This window comes from Mirounga angustirostris, unplaced genomic scaffold, assembly GCF_029215605.1.
Source record: "Mirounga angustirostris isolate CCGP_5_RB_7025 unplaced genomic scaffold, mMirAng1.0.hap1 SCAF_10, whole genome shotgun sequence".
Classification (NCBI taxonomy): domain Eukaryota; kingdom Metazoa; phylum Chordata; class Mammalia; order Carnivora; family Phocidae; genus Mirounga; species Mirounga angustirostris.
In genome coordinates this window covers 48908685-48931040 of record NW_026991718.1, presented here as the reverse complement: position 1 = coordinate 48931040, position 22356 = coordinate 48908685, and the positions used below count along the sequence as shown (strand labels likewise).

Sequence of the window (22356 nt, the reverse complement as noted above, 5' to 3'; positions counted from 1 at the left end):
CCTGGCTGTTAGAGCACCCTCTGTGGATCAGGCAATAGGGAGCAGCGGGGTTCACTGACTTCCTCTGCCTGAGGTGGGGCCAGAGGCTCATGGGAAGCCATCCACCAGTCAGTGGGGGGGGTGCCCTTTTGATGTTCTTTGTCCAGTACCCCCACCATCTCCACTCTTATGACAATATATCACCCCTTGCTGCCTCCTGATTTCTCAGCCCCTATGGCCTGTAAGCCCCTGGAGGGCATGGACCACGTCTACGTGGGATTAGCAGTACCAATTAATTGTCACTTAAGAAAACTTTCAAAGCATCGGGACCACTGTGGGCCTCCCCCATCTCTAGCACCAGCTGGTGCCCACTTGGGAATTCCTCCTGAGGGGCGGCCTGGTGGGCCGAGGACAGCTGGTGGGCACCTCCTCTTCCTCTACTGCTCAGAGAGGCTGGGCCCCTGCCATTAACTAGAAGCTGGAGCTGGGAGGTAACAGGAGCTTGATTTAAAACGAGGGGTGGAAGTTGGGGGCACAGTGTAACAGGAGATTTACATGGTCCAGTCTTCTGAGGAGCACACAGGGAAGGTGCAAAGGCTGCAGGCGTGGAAGAGGTAGAATGCCTGGCAGAAGGGACCATGGGTCATCCGAGGCTAGGGAGAAAAGAGACCCAATGGAGTGTGGCATAGTTGAGGCCCATGGTCTTGGGTAACAAAACATGAATGTTTTGTTAAACGTTTCATTTGATGAAAGTCCCCATTTAGGGGAAAAGTACCTGTAGCAATGCCAGTTGGCGGATTCGGGCCTGTTTGTGGCCTGATTGACCCTTCACGAGAGATAAGCCATGAGCAAGCATGGGAGTATGTCACAAGACCCAGACTGAAAGGGTGCCTGGACTTCCCGGGTCCAGGGGACTCACTGGATCCTGGGACTCAGCCTCTGGGTCAGGAGACCCGGTGCCAGTGATGACCTAGCTGGACAAGGTGGACAGTGGGGCACACACCACTTTGCCTCTGTATCAGAGGGTCAGGCCTGAGGCTTCTGTAAAAATCTGGAATCTCTGAGCACTTGGGGACAAGAGGCAGGGTCCCAGGTGTGGCAGGTCTGGGAAATTCACCAATCCCATTTCCTCTTCCCGAACACACACATTCTCAGCCTCCCTTCAGGCATATTAGGGCGATGTGACTGGGGCCTGGCCAGTGGGGTGGGGGCTGCATCACTTCTCAGTCTAGCCCGTGTTAAAATCCCACTCCGTCCCGGGCTGCCTCCTTCCCTTTCAGTGGAGATGGTGCGTTGGGGGCCAAAGCAGGCTGATGGCATTGTGGGCCCCAGTCCTTCTCCCAGGATTCTTCTCCATCTCTGTCTCAGCACCCCTTGCTGTGTGACTTCAGCTCCTCTCACTAAAGAGGCAGGGCCCATTTCTCTTCCCGAGTCCGGAATGTCAGCAGATGTGACACCTGAGAAGCTTGAAAAAGCATTTGCTTGTTTCTGCTTCACTTTCTGGTCCCCTGCAATTATCTTAAAACCATCGCTGAGTTGCGTGCTGGAAAATGAGCTGGCCCAGTAGCCCTGTCACTCCAGCCAATCCCACAATGATATGTGAAGTGGGCTGTTTGAGACCAAAAGGGCTGCCAGCCAAGTCCAGGCTAAATTGTGGATGGTGGACACGTGAACTAAAGAAATGTTTATTTGGGGACACCTGGGTGGCTCGGTTGTTAAGTGTCTGCCTTCGGCTCAGGTCATGATCCCAGGGTCCTGGGATCGAGCCCCGCATTGGGCTCCCTGCTCGGTGGGAAGCCTGCTTCTCCCTCTCCCACTCCCCCTGCTTGTATTCCTGCTCTCGACACTCTCTCTCTAATAAATAAAATCTTTAAAAAAATAAAAATAGGGGCGCCTGGGTGGCTCAGTCGTTAAGTGTCTGCCTTCGGCTCAGGTCATGATCCCAGGGTCCTGGGATCGAGCCCCGCATCGGGCTCCCTGCTCCGCGGGAAGCCTGCTTCTCCCTCTGCCACTCCCCCTGCTTGTGTTCCCTCTCTCGCTGTGTCTCTCTCTGTCAAATAAATAAATCTTTAAAAAAATAAATAAATAAAATAAAAATAAAAATAAAAATAAAAAATAAAATAAAGAAATGTTTATTTGTGTGTGTTTATTGGTTTGTTTTAACTCAGCCTTCTCGTGGCACTGGATAAATGAAACAGTGGCCACCCCAAAAGACAGAAAGGAGCAGAACCCTCCCCGCCCCCACCCCCGGGCTTCCCACAGAAGGAACAGTGAGCTCTCACTGTGCTGTCACACTGAGACTTCGGGGTTTGCTTGCTACCTCAGCAGAGCCAGCCCTCTCCTGACTAAGCCACCAGGAACTGGATCACCAGCCCCCCTTCTACTCCTGTGCCTGAGAGGCCTGAGCAGAGGGCAGGTGGTAGACAAACATAACGGAAGGAATAGCAATTAGCCTCCAGCTCAGGGAGAAGAAGAACTGGTGCGTCTTCTGGAAGCCCATGCGCTGGTAGAGGGCCAAGGCCGAATGCTGCAGCACGCTGGTGATGAGGACGACTTGGCGGTAGCCCTGGTCGCGCGCGAACTGCAGGACGGTCCTGACCAGGGCTTTCGCTATCCCCTGATGCCGCCACCCCGAGGCCACGCACAGGTGAAACAGCTGCAATTGCTCCTTGGGCAGGGGGCGCTCCTTGACGGGCAGCACGCCCACGATGCCCACCACCTGCCCCTCAGCCTCGGCCACCCAGAAGCAGGAGCCAGGCTCACTCAAGTAGGACTTGCTGATGTCGGACAGGTCTGTGCGCAAGCACATGACTTTAAACTTGCTCCAGGGGTATTTGGAGAGGAATCTCAGAGCAGTGAGGAGGGTGAAGCTGGCTAGGAGGGCCAGGAGCCAGGAGCCAGAGACCAGGAAAAGGGCGAGGGGCACCCCAAGCAAGAGCACCAGGGTTTGGGGCAGCTTCAGGACGTGGCGGAAGGTGGTGGGGACGTACTCATCCATTGCCCGGGAGAACAAGTCCAGGACCTGTGTGCAGTGGCTCTCCCGGTATTTGCGGATGTGGTAAGGAGCCATGGAGGTCTGCTGTGCCTGAACCTCAAATGCCGCGAGGGAGTGAGCCAGGTGTCCCTGCACACCCTTCCTGGCAGCCCTGGGGAAGACAAAGGAAGCCAGGTAAGTGCCCCATCTCTGCCACCTCCCAGGAGTGGGGGAGACCCTGCTCAAGGGCATTTCTGCTTTTGCCCTAGAGGATGTAGGCAACAGCCACGGGGAGGTGTAGGGTCAGAATGATTTGCGTATGATCTTGGCTCCATCCCTTTCTAGTTGTGTAACCTTGGTATGTCCACCTAACTTCTCTGAACCTGTTTCTTCATCTGTAGAACAGAGTAAAATAAAAACCTGCCTTCTGAGATTGTTTTGAGGATTTAATAAAATAACACATACAGGAGCACCTGGGTGGCTCAGTTGGTTAAGCATCTGCCTTCGACCCCAGTCATGATCTCAGGGTCCTGGGATCGAGCCCTGGGTCGGTCTCCCTGCTCAGCGGGGAGTCTGCTTCTCTCTCTCTCTCTCTGCCCCTCCCCCTGCTCATGTTCATGCTCTCAAATAAATAAATAAATAAATAAATAACCTTTTAAAAAATAAAGGGGCGCCTGGGTGGCTCGGTCGGTTAAGGGTCTGCCTTCGGCTCAGGTCATGATCCCAGGGTCCTGGGATCGAGTCCCACATCGGGCTCCCTGCTCGGCGGGAAGCCTGCTTCTCCCACTGCCGCTCCCCCTGTTCGTGCTCTCTCTCAAATAAATAAATATCTTTAAAAAAATAAAAACACACACAAAGCTCTGGTATATAAAATACGCTTTTCTCCACCCTCTTTCCCTTTTCTGGCTCACTTATCTTCTTGGTACGTTGGAGCAGCACCCACAACAGCCAGACCATGTGTCCCCCTGCCTTTTGGTCCCTAGAGAGGGACCATCCATGGCAGGAATCCTGTGCTCCCAAGTTCTTTTTTGTTTTTTAATATATTTTTTAAAGATTTTTTTTTGACAGAGAGCACAAGCAGAGGGAGCGGCAGGCAGAGGGAGAGGGAGAAGCAGGCTCTCCACTGAACAGAGAGCCTGATGCAGGGCTCGATCCCAGGACCCAAGATCATGACCTGAGCCGAAGGCAGACGCCCAACGACTGAGCCACCCAGGCGCCCCCAAGTAAAAGTTTCAACAAACGCTTCTTCCCCCTTGATTGCAAATTTTTAGGCTGCTGAGGTGGCATAAGAGTCAAACATCAGGGCGCCTGGGTGGCTCAGTCGTTAAGTGTCTGCCTTCGGCTCAGGTCATGATCCCAGGGTCCTGGGATCGAGTCTCATGTCAGGCTCCCCACTCAGCGGGGAGTCTGCTTCTCCCTCTCCCTCTGCCTCTCCCCTGCTTGTGCTGTCAAATAAATAAGTAAGTAAGTAAGTAAATAAATAAATAAATAAAATCTTAAAGAAAAAAAGAGTCAAACATCAAAAAAGTCCCAGACTTGATACCCAGAGGAGTGTCCGAGGCTCCAGGCCTCTCTCAAGACCCTGTCCTTCAACCTGAGTCCTCTCACCTGCTATCACAACAGACTTGAATGTCCAGGGCGGTGACAGGATGGCCTCTGCTCTCAGCCTCTGACTGACATCCAGGAGAGACTGCCCAGGGCTCAGTCTACCAACAGGAAGCAGGCCCTCCCTGGATGGCCACCTCATTGGCTGGCTTCTGCACACTGAATAATCCTAAACCCCAGGATCAAAGGCTGGTCTATAACGGAGCAGGAAGCCCATTCTCCACTGAGCTCTGTGATCGCCAGGGAATTGCCGGGGGCGGGGGGGGGGGGGGCGGTTAGCAGGTCTGGAACATCTCAGGGGATCCTTGCCCTCGCAGATGGCCTGCACTCTTCCTCCCACGGTGGCTCGGGCCTGGAGCATCTCCCAGCCGGCACCTTGATGTGCTCTGGTGTCCACCCTCGGCCCCTTCACACAGCTTCTAGGAGCCCGGGGAGTGCACGCCTCACCTTGCGCTGGCATCGCAGGCTAGAGTCCAGACCCGCCGCTCAGCACGCAAGGGGCTCTCTCCCTGCCTAGGCTCTACCCGGCCTGAGGCAAACTGATCGTTTGCAGTTCGCCGCCCTCATCTCACTAGGCTCCATCTTCATTCGTTCGTTGGTTCGTTCGTTCCAGGCTCTGTCGTGTGTGGCGTGTCGCAGCGACTGCGCGCCCGGCGGCCTCCGCTAGGAGCAGCAGCGACCTGCGGCGCACGGGCACCAGCGCGGCGCGCAGCTGGTGTGGGTTCGGGTCGTGGGTCAGGGCCTGTGCCGTCGCAGCTGTTACACACTTTGCGCTGAGATCCACCACAGCAGGGAAAAGCAAAGCCGGAAGTCCCCTCGCCGTGCCACGGAGATGCCGTCGAGGGGCTGCTTCCGTCCCAGGACGTCGCGCGCGCCTCTCCCCTCGCGGCGCGGTCAAGGCCCGGCTCCCCGGTCTCACGGCTCCTGAAGCCAGGCTCCCCTCGTCCGCAAGGTGTGTGTCAGGTGTTCTCAACCGCCGGGCCGGGCGAGGCGCCGTGGGGGAGACGGGCCGAGCAGAGGGCCCGGCGGCCCAGGTTTTCAGCGCCAGGAGCTCGTCGGGAGTTGCGGCCCGTGCGCAGACCGGCGAGGCGCGCGGCGCGGAGAGGGGCCGGCTGCCCTAGAGGGTGACAGGGCCTTCCGGAGAGGACCCTCGGGGAGAGAGCCGGAGGAGAGGTGGGTGTGCGCAAGGCTGAGGGAAGGAGAGCGTCGGGGCTGAGGGAACAGAGGCGTGAAGACCCCGAGGCAGGACAAAGGCAAGGTTTTCCGGGAAAGGGGGCCGCCGTGGCCACGGAGGGAGGGAGGGAGTGGTGAGGGCGGCTGGGGCCTGGGCTTGTAGGGCCTGTCGTCCCAGTGGTGGGGTTTGGAGTGACGGGAGGCCGTCGACAGGCTTTCACGTGGGCAGTAACACAGGCAGGGGTGCGTGCATGTGTGGGCGTGCCTGCGCGCATGTGCGTTGCTCTGGCTACATCTGGAGAGTGAATGGCGGGAGACAGTAGTGGAAGCACATATTTCCCACCCCGCAGGCTAGTGTAGCAGTCCAGGTGAAAAAAGAGCCCCCAGGGACCGATACGCAGGTTGCTCACTGTTCAAGAGCATCTGGCCGAGGAGGGCTAGTCGGAACAAAAATAGAGCCCCACTCCACTCACCAAGCCAAGAGCCCTGGCACAGAGCTGAGTCTGGCCAAAGGAAAAGGTCACCTTTTTCTTATTTGCTCAAAGGGCATCACTGCCCACTGGGCTGTGCATCCAGTGGGCTGCATCTGTGTGAAAGGGGTACCTTGTTCTGTGTTCACTAAGGAGCCACGTGGGCTAGCAGAGGCCCTACAAGAGTAAGTGGTGGCTTGGACCAGAGTGAGGCGATCCAGATGGTGAGAACCAGCCCACCTGTAGGTGCGTTTTGGGGGCAGAAATGGCAGGAGTTTGTAATGACCCAAATGGGAATGAGGACGAGGAAGGGGTCAGAGATGAAAGCCACATTTCTGGCAAGAACCTCTGGAGGATGCAGGAGCGACAGACTTGGAGAGAAAGATCATGACTGCCCCTAGTGGTACCATCTTGTGGCCTTCTGGTTAGAAACCATAGGCTGGCAGCTAGGGCCCGGGCCCAGTGGATGGAGACTGATGACATTCCAGGTCTTTGGCACCCAACAAGGACACAAGGGGAGAGTTTAACATGAAATCTGAGGGGTGAGCCATGGGTATTTGCTCCATTGGTCTCATACATTTTAATATTTAAACATTTCAGTGTTAACCAAAAAAAAAAAAATGAACTAAGAATCAAAAGAGCTAAGAGCTCTCCTACCCAAGGCCTCATAAAATCCAAAGTACAATTGAGTTTTCCTAGCGAGTCTATTATTAACCAGTCAAAAACCTAATAGTCAAGCTGAAGGGCCAGAGGTCTGTGATCTGTCCCCATGCTCTCCTTCCCTGTATTCTCACTGGCTTCTGTGGTCTCCTCAAAACTCAGTGGTTTTGGTTTCCATTCAGGCTTTTCATCCTTCCCCAGAGCCATAAACAATGATAATGAGAATTTATTGACATGAAAAAAAAAAGTCAAAATACTGCTCCAAGAAATAAAAAACTATAAAACAGTAGGTTTTAACTCATTTTTGGAAAAATATAACCTGAAACTAATGTACAGACACAAGCATGCACAGAGAAAAGTCAGCAACCATACCAAATGCTGGCAGCAGCTGTCTCTGGATGGAGGACTTAATGGGTCATTCTCTGTGCAAAAGATGGAGCTTGGAGTGTGCTGAGGTTTCAGGCTCTTACCTTCAGATGGTGAAAAAGAGGCTTGGGAATCTACCTGGCTCTGCCTCAGCCGGATCTAAGAGTCTAAAGGTACCTATCACGAACTCCTAAAGGTAAGGCAGATGTGTTTATTCTGTTATTTCATGTTTTAATTAGCTACTATAGTGTGTACAGTTCACTGGCATTCAGCACACTCACTATGTTGTGCAACCACCACCTCTGCCTGGTTCCAAAGCGTGTTCACACTCCAAAAGGAATTCCCTGGCCCCTACGCAGTCACTCTCTCTTCCTCCTCTCACCAGACCCTGGCAACAACTAACCTGCTTTCTGGATGTTTCATTTAAATGGAATCATGTGATAGGCGAACTTCTATGTTCAGCTTCTTTCACTTTATTTTTAAGGCTCACCCATGTTGTAGCATGTATCAGTAGGTCGTGGCTTTTTATGGCTGCATAATAGTCCATGGTAGGGAGATCCCACTTTTGTTTATCCATTCACCCATTGAGGGACACTTGGGTTGTTTCCACATTTTGGCTGTTGTGAATTGTGCTGTTATGAACATTGGTGTACACGTTTTGGGTTGAGCACCTGTTTTCAGTTCTATTGGGTATAGACCTAGGAGTAGAATTTCTGGGTCGTATGGTGATTTTGAGGAACTGCCATACTGTTGTCCAAAGGGGCTGAGCTGTTCTACTTTCCCACCAGCAACGAGTCGTATTTTCTTTTCCTATCTGCCTCAGCACTACTGCCTGGTACATAAAGAGAAGTTGGATGCCTGGCACTGTGAGGAATCTCTTTTCCTAGGCTCTGCTTGATATTCATGCCAACCTAAGTACTAAGGTTGATATTAATGTGCCCATTTTACAAAAGAGAAACCAAGGCCAGAAAAGCTGAGCTCTCCTACCCAAGGCCTCATAGAATCACCATTATTCCAAAGGTTGTGGATTTGAGAGGAACGTGTCACTAAAACCCCACACTTACATTTATGAAAAATATTCCCTACTACACCAGCGCAGCCCAGAAATGGGCCAACGAGATGGACGGTTCATAAATGGCATTACATTTGGGAAGTCTCAGGGAGAAGAGAACATCAATTCGGCTTCATTTAACTTAAGTTCCCAGAAAAAATCTCCCCTAACCTCTCCTCGGGGCTCCCGGTAACCCAATGTCAGGCCAATTCCCTGAACTTCTACTGAGAACTCATCATTTAAAGGAGATGAGTGGACGAAAATCATGGTAAATCCTTTCAAGGGGAAAGAAGTAGGTGGATGGGTCATCCTTAGTAAGGTGTTCAGGAATCCTAGGACCATGATTTCAGCTCTGCAGAAATGTTCAGTAACCTTACAACTAATTGTCTGAGAAAGTGAGCCAGTATCAGGCCTTGACACTCAAATGAGGGTAACTCCTGCAGATTTTATGCAGATGATCCAAGGGGCTAATTCTGAAGGTGTGGGTGGGTAGAGGGGGACCAAGAACCGGGTGTGTTATTGCCCGGAGGCCTGAAGCAAGGTGGGAGGGAGAGGTGACAGGAACCTGACCCAGGAGTTGAAAGGTTCAGGGACAAAGCCAGACCACATGACCTTGCAGGGAGGGGTCAGGAGAATAAATATGCTGGCCTCACACTCTTTTCCCCTCTCCAGTCTACTGTGGGCCTCCCACTGGCCAAACCCAAGCAGAAGCCAAGGAGGAGTCCTCTTGCTGCCATACAGGTCAGTCTCCCGGAACGGGGTCAGGGGGAGGGTGTGGGGATGGGGAGGTGGTAAAGAGCGATCTGGAGGTGAACACGGGAGGTCAGTGGCACAAAGGACTATGAAAACATCAATAACAGGCAAATTTGATGAATACAGACTGCTCATTCTGAGACCAAGCAAACTAGGTTATGCTTTCCTCGATACTGTGATGTGAGCGCAGGGTGGCTGCTGTCAGCAAACCAGGAGCAGGGAAGCGGCTGCAGTGGGGAGAGCAGAATGGCACCTTTCTGCTCTGAAAAGGCTCTAATGAGTTCAACTTCTCATCCCCAAGAATTGTACTTCAGAGAATCTATCCCAAAGAAGGAGAAACATGTACAAAGATTTATTTGCAGAAGTGAAACATTGAAAGCAGTATAAGTGTGTAAAAATAGGAGACTAAGTAGGTATGTGACAAGTCAGCGTCAATACAAAGAATGTGAGTGACGGCATGGGAGGGGCAGAGCAATGGAGGTGTTCAGAGCACGGAGCCTGGGGTTACTCAGCTCAGACTGTTAGTCCGGGGCAGCTGAAACACTCTGTCAGGGGAAGAGATGCCTTTGTAATGGAGACGTCTGGGGGAGGCACCACCTTAACCAAGGGATCAAACTTTGTATCACCAATGATGGGGTCAACGGACACATGCCTCCTTATGACATGCAATGGCAAGGACACATTTACCTACTGTTACTCCCAAAAATATTTAAGCTGACTTAAATCATGAACAAATCCAGACAGTGTGGAATTCTGAAAGATACCTAGGGTGCTCTTCAAAAAATGTTAACATCATTCTTAAGAGGTTTGCTTTAGATGAAAGGAGATGAGATATGACAACTAAACACTGTAGGCTGAAGTGCCAGGTCTACAACTTACTTTCGAATCATTCAGCAAGTGTATGTTTGCATGTGTGTATGTACACACCTGAGCGCAGATAGGAGAGCAGGAGGCAAGAGCAAACAAATGTAGCAAAATGTTAAGAATAGTGAATTCCCATGAAAGGTACATGGACTTTTATTGTATTATTGTTAATTGTTCTGTAGGTTTGAAACTCTCTGAAATAGACTTCAGAGACCAGATCTGTTTCCTTGCTGGTAAAAATCTCTTGGGATTGTAGTAAGCACTAAATGAATTAGTGCATATAAAATGCTAAGCACACTGCACACAAGAAACGTTAGCGATGTCTGTATGTGCTTTGTTATTTATGATCATGATAGAAATCACTAAGTATTTCCACCTCCCTGCTTTCCACCATGTGGCAGGATCACATTTCTCTGTCCCTTGTGAGGTTGGCAAGGCCACGTGACTGGCTTTGGACAGTGAAACATGAGATAAGTAGACCAGGTTTGAGTCACTGTCTTGTGTGTTTACTGCTTCACACCAGCTGCGCAGACCAGCACGACACAGACTTTTGTCGTGTGAAGCCAGTGAGCTTTAGGGACTGTAATTGAAGCCTAACCTAAACCAGAAGTCCACAAAGAATGGACCTCAGGTCGAATCCTGCCCACCATTTTTGTCAATTGAGTTTCACTGAAACACGGCCATACTCATCATTATGGCCTGTGGGTACTATGATAGCAAGAGTTGAGTAGGTGCAACAGAGACCTTATGGCCTGCAAAGCTGAAAATATTTACTATCTGGCCCTTCACAGAAGTTTGCAACCCTTGACCAATCAAAACAGAAGATAAGTGAAAAAGAAAACCCAAACCATTTATAAAACATGACTTTATACTAGCTGTATGACCTTGAGCAAGTTACTTATTATTTGTATAATCTTTTAGTTGCCTTGTGTGTAAAATGGTGGTCATACTAGAATTTACCTCCTCATGAATGAATTCCTGTATGTAAAACCCTTGGAACCAGGAGGCTTGGAAGAGAAATGCCAGAGTAGCCAGAAGTAAGGGCAGGGATATGAGCTGATGAATATAAAATCACTAAGGCAAGAACCTAGTAAACACCCAATTATTCCAATTACATAAAGATGAAATATATTTGAAGAGAAACAGAAGACTAGAAGACAAGAACACATAATAGCAACAGTGGCTATCTTTTAAAATATTAAGAGAGACTAGTAGTGGCTTTTTTTTCTTTGTTGTACCATTCTGTGTTTTCTACGATTGAACATATTATAATCAAGGAAGAAAAATCCATGTTTTTTTATAAATGCTGAAAATTTTTAATACTTCTGTCATTTCACAAAACATCTTTTGTTGACATTCTACAAATGATACCATCCAATAATGTTCCAATACTTTCTTCTTGTGAAGACAGTTTATATATCTGTAAACATAGAAGACAAATTATGGCATGCTGATATATTCATGCACTACTCATTTTAATCATACAAACATGTATTAAGTGAAATTATCATTCAACTACTGGGATAATGGTATGAAATTACAAATGTGATTAAAATATGCAAAGTAGATGGCAACTCATTGCTTACGTAAAAAAAAAAGTTCCCTTTAAATTGCAGTTATGGTGATAACCCTCTAAACACAGAAACCAAATCTGTACCAATTTTAAAAGCATACATCTAGACATTAAAGATCAAGCTTACACAGGGGCACCTGTGTGGCTCAGTCAGTTAAGCATCTGCCTTCAGCTCAGGTCATGATCCCAGGCTCCTGGCATCAGGCTCCCTGCTCAGCGGGGAGTCTGCTTCTCCCTCTGCGCACCGCCCCCCCCCGCCCCGCCATGCTCGCTCTCTTGCTCTGCGTGCTCTCAAATAAGTAAAATCTTCAAAAAAAAAAAAAAATCAAGCTTACACTGCATTTGAAATGTAAAATATAGAATGTATTTAGAGAATGCTTTTACCACCAAATTTCTAACTATTTTATATAAACCTGCACCTTCTAATTCTTAGCTTCTATAATTACTTTCAAGTAATTTTAATTACATTAAACGTTCTTAAAAGTTCAAAAAAAAAACAAAACCAGAAGCATTGGTGATCAATAAACAAACAGCATCAGTATTATTCTTCATCACACTCTTTCTAAAAATACAGACTTACAAACCTTTTTGACTTCTGTAATATTTGTTATGTCAGGAAGGTTTTGTAGAGAAACTTGCTGACCTTCAACCTGAGATATTAGGTCTTCTTTATTTATTTGTTTTTCTCCCTCTTCAATGTAAACAATAAGAACTGAAGTGTCATTTGCCGAGGTACCAAATTTTTTCAAAGTTTCTGAAATCTAAGGGAAAAAAAAGTAAAGACAATAAACCAGTAGTTTCTATGTCTATCCCCATCAGCCTCCTTCTCTGGCTGGGTTATTTTACATTTCCTAATGGTTCTCTCCACCTAGTGTTTCTCTTCAACAGCCCTTCCTAACACCCTCCAGCTCTGCCTCTGGAGCACTCTGCTCACAGCTGCACCTCCTTACTGCACAGTCAAGCCCATTCTTGGCGTGGCACACAAACACCCCCTCCTTCTGATCCCCACGGGCCCTCCAGCCATGCACGCCTACCTTCTAGCCAGCCTGGACTGTGTGGGGGGTCCCATCATTTCACAGTTTGTCCCCTCATCCTCTGCCTGGAGTGCCCTCATCTGTCACTGCCCTACACATGGCATTCCCCGCTGCACCCTCCTCCTTACAGGAGTTGCTTCCTTGCTGTTCCCGTAGGTTTGAATGATTATTCCCACTATATCATTTATCTTAGAGCAGTTGGATTTCTGTCATTTCCCTGCCTTCCTCAGGAGTGTATTTGTTTCTCCTGCCCTGGAACTGTAGCCAAAAGAGGAACCAGCCCAACAGATGCTTACTGAGTTGAATAGTTTCTCAAGTTATTTCAAATGATCTCAAAGAAATAATTATCTGGTAACTTTTTCTCTAGGTACCAAGGAATTCTATTATCCTGCATTTTATAAACTTTATAAAATTTCAAACGTTATTGTAAATCATGCTACAATTTCCCAATTATCCTCTAGATGATACTAGTACCTGGTTGTGTTATTAACAGTAGTGGTGATACTCAAACTTCATCGGCAAAATTTCAGTTGTTTTTTTTTTATGTGCCACAGATGGAATGTCTTTAGCTCAGTAACTTTGATTACTACCAGTATCTCAAACCCAAACTTCCTCACACCCGGGGGTGTGAGTGAGTCAGTGTTAAGGGCTGTTCCAGGTAACCGGCAGGCTTCTAGATATGGAAAAGACATGGATTCTATCCTCAAGGAGATCGGGAGAGTAGATATGCATGGTAACACACAAATATCCATGCTTAGTGTTTTACCATTTAAATGTATATATCATGTAGAGGGATCTTCCTGCTATTATATGGTAAGGACAGATAAAACTATCCTCATTTCATGTAGCTAAACTTTTGTTTACTCATATGTGAAATGACTGCTAAGCTTATTTGTCTAGTAAGAGGCAGTGCTAAACCTCAACTCTGTCCACAACTCTCTTATTATTTTGCTTTGTTAAATACAACAGGCATACAGGAATTTAGCCTCCAATCCAACACTAGGGAACACAAGGTGTATCATGACAAGGTCAACAGAAATAAAGTTAAGTGAAATCCCTATTAATTACACTGTTATTTGGGGAAAGGTTGAAAATAATTTCAGTTGATAGAGTTCTTGTCTTCATTTTTCCCAGTTTGTAGAGATGAACTGCTTTGTTTGCTGCCACAAGTATCTGAAATGGATCGACAATCTACCAAAAAGAACAGAAAGAATTAACACGCGGAGCATCTAGAGATGCATGCCTTTTCTCTTGGGAACTCCAATGTCAGGCTGTTTTACTTCATCACAACTTCTATGGACTATGTTTTCAAAATTGCTGGGTGCTCAGAAAATCATAGAATTTTAAAGCTGCAAGAAACTTAAATAGTAAACATTTTTAAAGTAACATTTGAGAATATCACAGGAAAAGCTATATTCTAAACATTTTACGTGTATTATTTTAATCCTTAAAACTACCCTATGAAATCAGTTTTGTTCATATGCAGTGGATGAGGAAACCAAAGCAAAGAATGTCTGGATTTGAATCCCAGCTCTGTCACTTACCACTGAGGGGATTTGGGCAAATTCCTTAGGTTTATCTGTTAGATGCAGATAATCATAGTAGTTACTTCATAGGGTTGTTGTGAAGATTGAGTTGGTATATGGAAAGGAACAGAGTAAGCACTCTCTAAAGGTTGTCCACCACTTGCTCGAAGTCCTAATGGCAGAGCTGGGATTAAATCCTACGGCCATGGTTCCATGGTGTGTGCTCTTAACCACTATGCACACCTCCTGTGCAGAGATTTTTTTTCCCCAACTAACAGCTTTTTAAAATTTTTTACTTATTTTTAAAATTCTTTCTTTAAATTCAGTTTACATATAGTGTATTATTAGTTTCAGGGGTAGACTTTAGTGATTCATCACTTGCATATAACACCCAGTGCTCATTTCATCAAATGCCCTCAATGCCCATTACCCAGTTACCCCATTTCTCCCACCCACCTCCCCTCCTGCAACCCTGTTTGTTTCCTAGAGTTCAGCCTCTCTTATGGTTTGCCTCCCTATTTTCATTTTTTATTTTTCCTTCCCTTCCCCTATATTCATGTTTTGTTTCTTAAATTCTACATGAGTAAAATCATATGGTATGTCTTTCTCTGACAGAATTCTTTCGCTTAGCATAATACCCTCTGGTTCCACCCACGTCGCTGCAAATGGCAAGATTTCTTTTTTTTTTTGATCGCTGAGTAGTATTCCATTGTGTATATATATACATATCTTCTTTTTATTTATTTATTTATTTGACAGAGAGAGAGATAGCAAGAGCAGGAACACAAGCAGGGGGAGTGGGAGAGGGAGAAGCAGGCTTCCCGCCGAGCAGGGAGCCAGATGTGGGACTCGATCCCAGGACCCTGGGATCATGACCTGAGCCGAAGGCAGACGCTTAACGACTGAGCTACCCAGGCACCCTATACACATCTTTATCTGTTGATGGACATATGGGCTCTTTCCATATTTGGGCTATTGTGGACATTGCTGCTATAAACATTGGGGTGCATGTGCCTCTTTGAATCCTGTGCAGAGATTTTTCTAGTTCAGATGAGAAGATGAAGATCCAGGCATTTGCCATTATGTCAGAACCAGACCACAACCTTTCTTATCTCCTGGGGAAGTTCCCAGCACTTCGGCTTCTATTCACTGTAAAATTCAAGGTTGGCCCAGTCTGACTCCACAGCTTGGACAAGAACTCTTTACCCAAAGATGACAATTTTAGGCTAACCTATAACATCATGAAAAATTAATATACTCTTCAATGTCCCGTTATAGCTTATCTGTTCTCACTTATACTTACCACCTTAGGGTTTATTAATGAACCCTCAATAGCACCTTCCATGGCCTTTTTTCTCAAGTCTCCAGCATTTTTTACATCTTTAAATAACAGAAGGGTCACCCTGCATTCGGGAAATAGGTCCAGCTGATGTGTTAACTGCATTTCATAGACAAGCAGGATTCTATTTGCATAAAACCAGAAAGACCAAAAGACTTCATTTATTTAAAAGTTAACATTATAATTCACTAAAAAATATCCTTAACAAATAAATTAAAATAATTTTAATAATAAGATGACAGAACTGTTAAACTAGAAGAATCCATCCCAAAAGCACATTTGGCATCCTCATGAGATGTCTTCCCACCCCCGCTGAGTTGTTTCTAGCTTCCTTTATCATTCCTCAGAAAGGATCAAGGTTGCTGCCTGGTTCCAGGATCTGATGCATGGCTCAGGGGAAGCTTCTCTAACCAACAAGTAGGAGTAGAATGTCAGGAATTTGTTAGACCAGAGGTTACTTATGGTATTAGTGAAACCTCACTCCAACTTAGCCTTTTTAGCATTCTGGGCTTACTATTTTATGTATATTTTAGCAGATCCTAGACACAAATATTAAGAAAATAATTTTACTGAAGAAAGTATGACACTTGACTCATAAAAGATACTCATTTCACACATGACATTTAAGCAGAAAGGGTTCAATTACTAAAAAATCAATACTGACCCTTTCTTAGACATAAGTTTAATAAGGAAAACACAAAGACATAAAAGAAACATAAAAGACAAGAACTTGACTAACTAGAAAGACAACCATATCCTTGAATTGAAAAACAAAGTATTGCAAAAATTTGATATTTAAAACAATTTCAATCAAAGTCTTAGATATTTGGGTGCGGCAATTCGATAAATTCATTTTATCCTTTTACATGGTAGGTTCCATTTGTAGGACTCTTTACAAGGAATAAATTAAAAACCTATAAATTTATGTACATTAGATGTCCTCATCATTCTAATAGCAAAAAGTTGAAAACAAATTATCTAGCTAATAACGAACGGGATTTGTGACTAAATAACCATTAAAAACTGTGGTCCTGAAGAGCAGTTAAGGATGTGTGAAAATAGCAATAACAATGAGTAAAAACATCTGACTGAAAAACAAAACATAAAACGTAGCATAAACAGTGGGCTTCTCAAAAAAGTGCATAAAAAATACTGAAAGGAAAATACACCAGAAAGTTATCTCTGACTTGGTGGAATTACATCTGACTTTTTGTTAGGAAAAAACAGTATGTGTGAATAATGTCCTGACACACCGCAGTTCAATCTTTATTGTCATGGTAATGTCCAATGGGGGGGGGGGGAAGATACAGGAAAACCTAACGAATATATTCCCAATTACACAAAAAAGATACACACAGAAAACAAAAACATGAAACATACCAAAATACGGCCATCTCGGGTGGTAGGATTATTGGTAATTTTTATTGTCTTCTATTAAAAAAAATGTACGTTCTGAATTTTCTACAGTGAGCACACAAGATTCCTATTTTATACATATAATAATATGTATAAAATAATAATATGTATAAAATAATTTTATACATATAATCAGCAAGGAAAAAACCTCTTCGCTGTTTATGTTTTCACACTAGGGGAAAAAGGACCCCTGGCAAAAGTCAAAATGTAATTCCCTCACTTAGGCCAGAAACTTAGAATCATCGCTGGACACCTACCTCTTAGGTATCACTCTGACCCTTCCACTTCTCGCCCATACCCACCGCCCCCAGCAACCTCGCTCGCTCAACTACAGCTGTGGCCTCCCAGGGACGGTCGCCTCGCAGTTCCTGCCCTCCCATCACCCAACCTCCACCCGGCAAGATGAGCGATCCTCTCAAAAGTAAGCCACAGCCGGTCCTTCCGCTGCTCGCGTGCTAAAGCCCCCAGCCCCTCCAATCGGGGCCGTCTCTCCCTCCTCCGCTCGCAGGCGCGTCGGGCCCGCGCTCTTTCCGCCACCGCCGCAGCGGCCTCCCCGGTTTCTGGTCCCCGGGCTCTCGCCCCCGCTCTGCCCTCCGACAGGCAGAACCCCGACTCCTTCCTCCCTCCCTTCAACTCGCCGTTAAGAGTCCATTTACCAGGGCCGGTCCAAGTCCCTCTAAGACGCGCTCCTCGGCCCTTCCACGACGCCAGGGAGCCAGCGCCTGGCCCTGCCGTGCTGCGTGCCCGGAGCTCGGGCCCCGCCCCCAGCCCTCTCCGCCCGGCCCCGGGAGGACCCACGCGCGCGCGCTCCCGGTCCGCCGGAAGACCTTCCCCTCGGAAACAAAGCCCTCACTTTCCGGAAGCCGGGCCGTAGCCGCGTCCGCCCCTCCCCACACGCTTCTTCCCTAGCCTGAGCCGTCAGCGGACGCGAAGGAGAGCCGGGGCCCCGTCCGTCACTTCCGGCTACCGGGGCGGTAAGAACATGGGGAGTGGACGCCGAGTTCTCAGTGCCGGGTCTCAGCCTTGTCTCCGACGCGTGTTGGGCGAGACGTCGGTTTCTTCCAGAGCAAAGAACAGTGTTGGCCAGGATGAGCTCCACCTTCGTTTCCGCTACAGTTCTTTGCGGGCCAGGCGGGACTCGTTCCCTTCTTGCTCTCGGTGCGGTCGGTCATTTAGGGAGGATCTCCTGGAATGGACCGCGACTTGTCTCCGGTACTTAAAGATAGGTGACAGGACACTGATGAAATCAACCTCTTCCTGCATCTGGCAGGCTCAGAAATTTCTCATCCCTAAGTGTATCAGCTTCCAAGAGAGGAGGTTGGATTTCATCTTGGGCAGTACTTTTCTTTATACAGGTAAATTTACACAGTTAAATAACAGATATAGCTGTCGGGTGGATATGTGCTATGGAGAAAAAAAGCAAGGAAAAGGGAGGAATGCCTGGCCGTGGGTATTACTATTTCAAATAGGATGGTTAAGATCTCACCAGAGAGGGCCCTTATAACAGTGACTGGAGGAGGTCTGAAAGCAAGCTGTGTGATCTGGGAGAAGAGCATTCCAGGCAACAAAGAGTTCAAAGGCTCTGAGACACATATGGCCTTTCCTAGGCCTTCCCCTATTTAAGGGATAGCAAAGAGTACCGTGGGCTTGAACACAGTGGGAATATATATGTGGAAAAGATATTCTGACCAAAGATTGGTATCCAGACTATATAAAGAATGCCTATAACTCGATAAGAGAAAACAACCTAATTATGAATGGGTGACATATTTGAACACTTTACAAAAGATACATGAATCAGGCTAATAAACACATAAGACGCTTAACATCATAGCAGAGTAATGCAAATTTAAAACATAATGAGCTACTACTACACACCCACATAACTAAAATTTTAAAAACTGATAGTGTAAGTGTTGTCAAACACAACTGGTATTGCTGGTTTGAGTTTTATAAAATAGTATAACCACTTTAGAAAAGAGTGGCAGTTTCTTAATAAATCAAATGTGTATTTACTCAGCAATTTCATTCCTTGGCATTTACCAGGAGAAACGAAAACATGTACATACAAAGGCCTGTACATGAATGTTCACAGCAACTTTACTCTTAATACAAAAGACTGGAAACAACCCAATGCCCAACAACATGTCAATGGATAAACAAATTGTGGTAAATTCATACAACGAAATACTACTCAGAAACAAAAAGGAATGAATTACTGGTACTTGACAATACTTGCAACATGGATGAATCTAAAAAACATGCTCAGCAAAAAAAAAGTGAGAGACTAGAATTTAATATATTACCATATGATCCCTTTTCTACAAAACTCTAGGAATTACAAATTTATTTTAGAGTGACTGGAAAGCAAAAGAGTGATTGCTGGGAATGGAGGAGTGGGAGACAAGGACTGGAAAGGACCCCAAGGGAATCTTTGCTGTGAAGCCAATGTTCTAGATCTTGATGTGGTGTTAGTTACATAGGGAGTAGGACTTTGTCAAAATTCTTCATACTATGCACTATAAAAGTATATCTTATAGACTATAAATTATGCCTCAAAGTTGATTAAAAAGAGACATTAATAAAAAGCAGCTCAGTTTTTAGCAGCTTATTTGTAACCACCCAAAGCTGGAAACAACCATAATGTTCAAGTGAATGGATAAGCAAATCATATATCCATACAATGGACAACTTGGCAATAAAAAGGAACCCACTATTGTGACATAGAGTAACATGGATGAATCTCAAAATAATCACACTGAATAAAAGAAGCCAGACGTAAAACTAGTACATACTGTATGATTCCACTAACATTAAGACTGCAGTCACACATGGGCGCCTGGGTGGCTCAGTTGGTTAAGCGACTGCCTTCGGCTCAGGTCATGATCCTGGAGTCCCTGGATCGAGTCCCGCATTGGGCTCCCTGCTCGGCAGGGAGCCTGTTTCTCCCTCTGACCCTCCCCCGTCTCGTGTGCTCTCTCTCTCTCATTCTCTCTGTCTCTAAATAAATAAATAAAATCTTAAAAAAAAAAAAAAAACTGCAGCCACACAAAGCAGATCAGTGGTTGCTTAGGTAAGGCGCCTTGGGTGGAAAAAGGGAATTAAAAAACAACACAAGGAAACCTTGGGGGTAATAGATACTTCTGTCTTCATTGTGGCAATGGTTTCATGATTGTATACATGTCAAAAGTATCAAATTGTACATTTAAAAACATACAGTATATCATGTCAATTATATCTCAAACTTTTATTTATTTTTTGGAGAGGAAGGTGGGGAGGGGCAGGAGAAGGAGAGAGGATCTTAAGCAGGCTGCATACCCAGCATGGAGCCTGACACAGGGCTTGATTTCACGACCCTGAGACCATGACCTGAACCGAAATCAAGAGTCAGATGCTTAACTGACTGAGCTATGAGGGCGCCCCCTCAAACTTTTAAAAATCACAATGTGACAATACATCTATATTAGAATAGGTACAATAAAAAAAATTGACAATACTAAGTGCTAGTAAGGATGTGAGCGATTGGAACTCCTATCCCCTGTTGATGGGGATGTAAACTAGTACAGCCATTTTGGAAACATTTGGCAGTTTTTTTTTTTTTTCTTAAGATTTGATTTATTTATTTGAGAGAGTGAGAGAGAGCACATGAGAGGGGGGAGGGTCAGAGGGAGAAGCAGACTCCCTGCCGAGCAGCGACCCCGATGCGGGACTCGATCCCGGGACTTCAGGATCATGACCCGAGCCAAAGGCAGTCGCCTAACCAACTGAGCCACCCAGGCGCCCCATTTGGCAGTTTCTTATAAAATTATCTAACAATTACCTCATAGCAATCTCAGTCCAAGGGAAATGAACACATATATTCACACAAAAACCTGTATACAAATGTTTATAGCAACTTTGTTCAAAAGTCAAAAATTGGAAGTCTGTCAACTGGTAGATGGATAAACTGATCTATCCATACAATAGAATACTAACTCAGCAACAAAAAGGGAATTGACTATTGATCCCCCTCATGGATGCATCTCAAAAGCATTATGCTAAATAAAAGAAATCACAGCCAAAAGGCTATATACTGTATGATTAAACTCACATGACATTCTAAAAAAGGCAAAAATAGAGACCAAAAACCAAGAAGAAACAATGAATCATGGAACACTACATCAAAAACTAATGATGATGGTGATTAACATAACATAATAAAATTTTTTTAAAAAGCCATCTCAGGGATGCCTGGGTGGCTCAGTCATTAAGCATCTGTCTGCGGCTCAGGTCATGATCCCAGCGTCCTGGGATCGAGCCCCATGTCTCTGCTCAGCAGAGAGCCTGCTTCTCTCTCTCCCTCTGCCTACCACTCTGCCTGCTTGTGTGCTCGCTCTTTGTCAAATAAATAAATACGGTCTTTAAGTCCTTTACTACAGTTGCAGAGGAAGAGATCACTGCATCATAAAATTAGTTTGTAAGAGTTAAATGAGAATTTTCACAAGAATATTAACCTTGTTCTCTGCAATATATTAACTTGCATAAATATGCGTTAACTGTTACCATCTGATAAAGTGAGTTTAACCTTGGAAGTGTTAACCTGAAGAAATGGGTCATGGAAGACACCAAGACTCCAAAAACTATTCCCAAGTCATGTGAAATAACCCCCAGAATAAATGCCTACCTACAAGTCTACAGCCTGGTAAATTGTTACCTTGAATATAATTGACATTTCTGTATTCCTAAAGGTATAAACATTGTAGGATCTCAATGTCAGATCAGGAAGACCTCTGGTGCTTCCCACTCTCCTATACATGGTTGAACAATTAAAAACCTACAACTGCCAATTTATTAACAAATGCTTAAGTATCTTACCTAGGTCCTCTGGAAAGCAGAGCCTGAGGCAAGGATTAAAGTACTAGTGTTTTATTTGGGAAATGTGCAAACAGACTGGTGAGGGTGAGGAAAAAAGGGAAGTGAAGCAAGAAGAGCTGCAAAGCAATGTGAGGTAATGGATTACCTCATAGGCAGGGTTGACAATGAGCCAGGAAGACACAGGGATCGTTTGGCACATGTTTGCTCAGTGGGCTAAACTTTCTCTGGAAGGCTTGAAAGGACAAACCTTTCCTGACAGTCCTCCACAGAAGGGAGCAAGGAGGGGGAGAATTTTACTGCCAGGCTCCTTCCTATCCTATGTTTCATTAATTAAGCCTCCCCAAAGTGGGAGCTTACTCCTCCACATTTCTGATCATCCCCTCATTGGCAGCTCAGAAAGCCTGATCCTGTGGCTGGCTGGCTGGCAGTAGAGCATCTCCTCCAACTCCAAAGTGGAGAAATGACAGAAGAGAGAGGGCTTGGTGTGGAGGCTGTAAGGGCCTTGTTTAACCTGGGCTCTAGTAAGCTCAGGGAATGCAGTAAGGCTTGCTGGCAAGGCAGAAAACGGGACTGTGGGCCGGGTGACAGATGGCGCCTTTGTGAAGGAAGAGGGGGTTGAGGGAATCTGAGACTGTGCTTAGAACCTGTGTTTCATGTAACAGGAGATATAAATTAAATAAATGCTAGTACACAAGGTACCTTGTTGGAAAAGGAATGAT

At 46.0% G+C, this 22356-nt stretch overlaps 2 protein-coding genes and 1 long non-coding RNA gene across 7 annotated transcripts in view; 1 reads left to right on the top strand and 2 right to left on the bottom strand.

The window, feature by feature from the left end:
- Positions 1-2122: 2122 nt before the first annotated feature.
- On the bottom strand, positions 2123-5160 carry NAT8 (N-acetyltransferase 8 (putative)). 2 transcript variants are annotated; one of them, XM_064572308.1, is made up of 2 exons: positions 4562-5160; positions 2123-3125 (listed from the first exon to the last, which is right to left on the bottom strand). In XM_064572308.1, the coding sequence occupies exon 2, from the start codon at positions 3047-3049 to the stop codon at positions 2360-2362; it is 690 nt and encodes a 229-aa protein (XP_064428378.1). In that variant the 5' UTR covers positions 3050-3125; positions 4562-5160; the 3' UTR covers positions 2123-2359. The 2 variants fall into 2 exon arrangements, with proteins under 2 accessions (XP_064428378.1, XP_045739712.1); XM_045883756.2 differs by having other exon boundaries at positions 5006-5160.
- Positions 5161-5336: 176 nt separating this feature from the next.
- Positions 5337-22356, top strand: part of LOC129046113 (uncharacterized) — a 23359-nt gene continuing 6339 nt past the window's right edge. The window contains exons 1-3 of one of the 2 annotated variants that reach the window (XR_008506876.2): positions 5337-5731; positions 7295-9019; positions 17008-17204. This is a non-coding gene — a long non-coding RNA (uncharacterized LOC129046113). The remainder of the gene's footprint in view (positions 5732-7294; positions 9020-17007; positions 17205-22356) is intronic. The other variant, XR_010405591.1, reaches the window with a different exon arrangement.
- Positions 11188-17599, bottom strand: TPRKB (TP53RK binding protein). Of its 3 annotated transcripts, none has more exons than XM_045884767.3 (5): positions 17440-17599; positions 15332-15491; positions 13571-13693; positions 12053-12229; positions 11188-11315 (listed from the first exon to the last, which is right to left on the bottom strand). In XM_045884767.3, exons 2-5 carry the CDS (start codon positions 15470-15472, stop codon positions 11229-11231), a joined length of 528 nt encoding a protein of 175 aa, XP_045740723.1. In that variant the 5' UTR covers positions 15473-15491; positions 17440-17599; the 3' UTR covers positions 11188-11228. The 3 variants fall into 3 exon arrangements, with proteins under 3 accessions (XP_045740723.1, XP_054365740.1, XP_064428380.1); XM_054509765.2 differs by having other exon boundaries at positions 15332-15431; positions 17440-17580; XM_064572310.1 differs by lacking the exon at positions 17440-17599 and adding an exon at positions 16748-16850.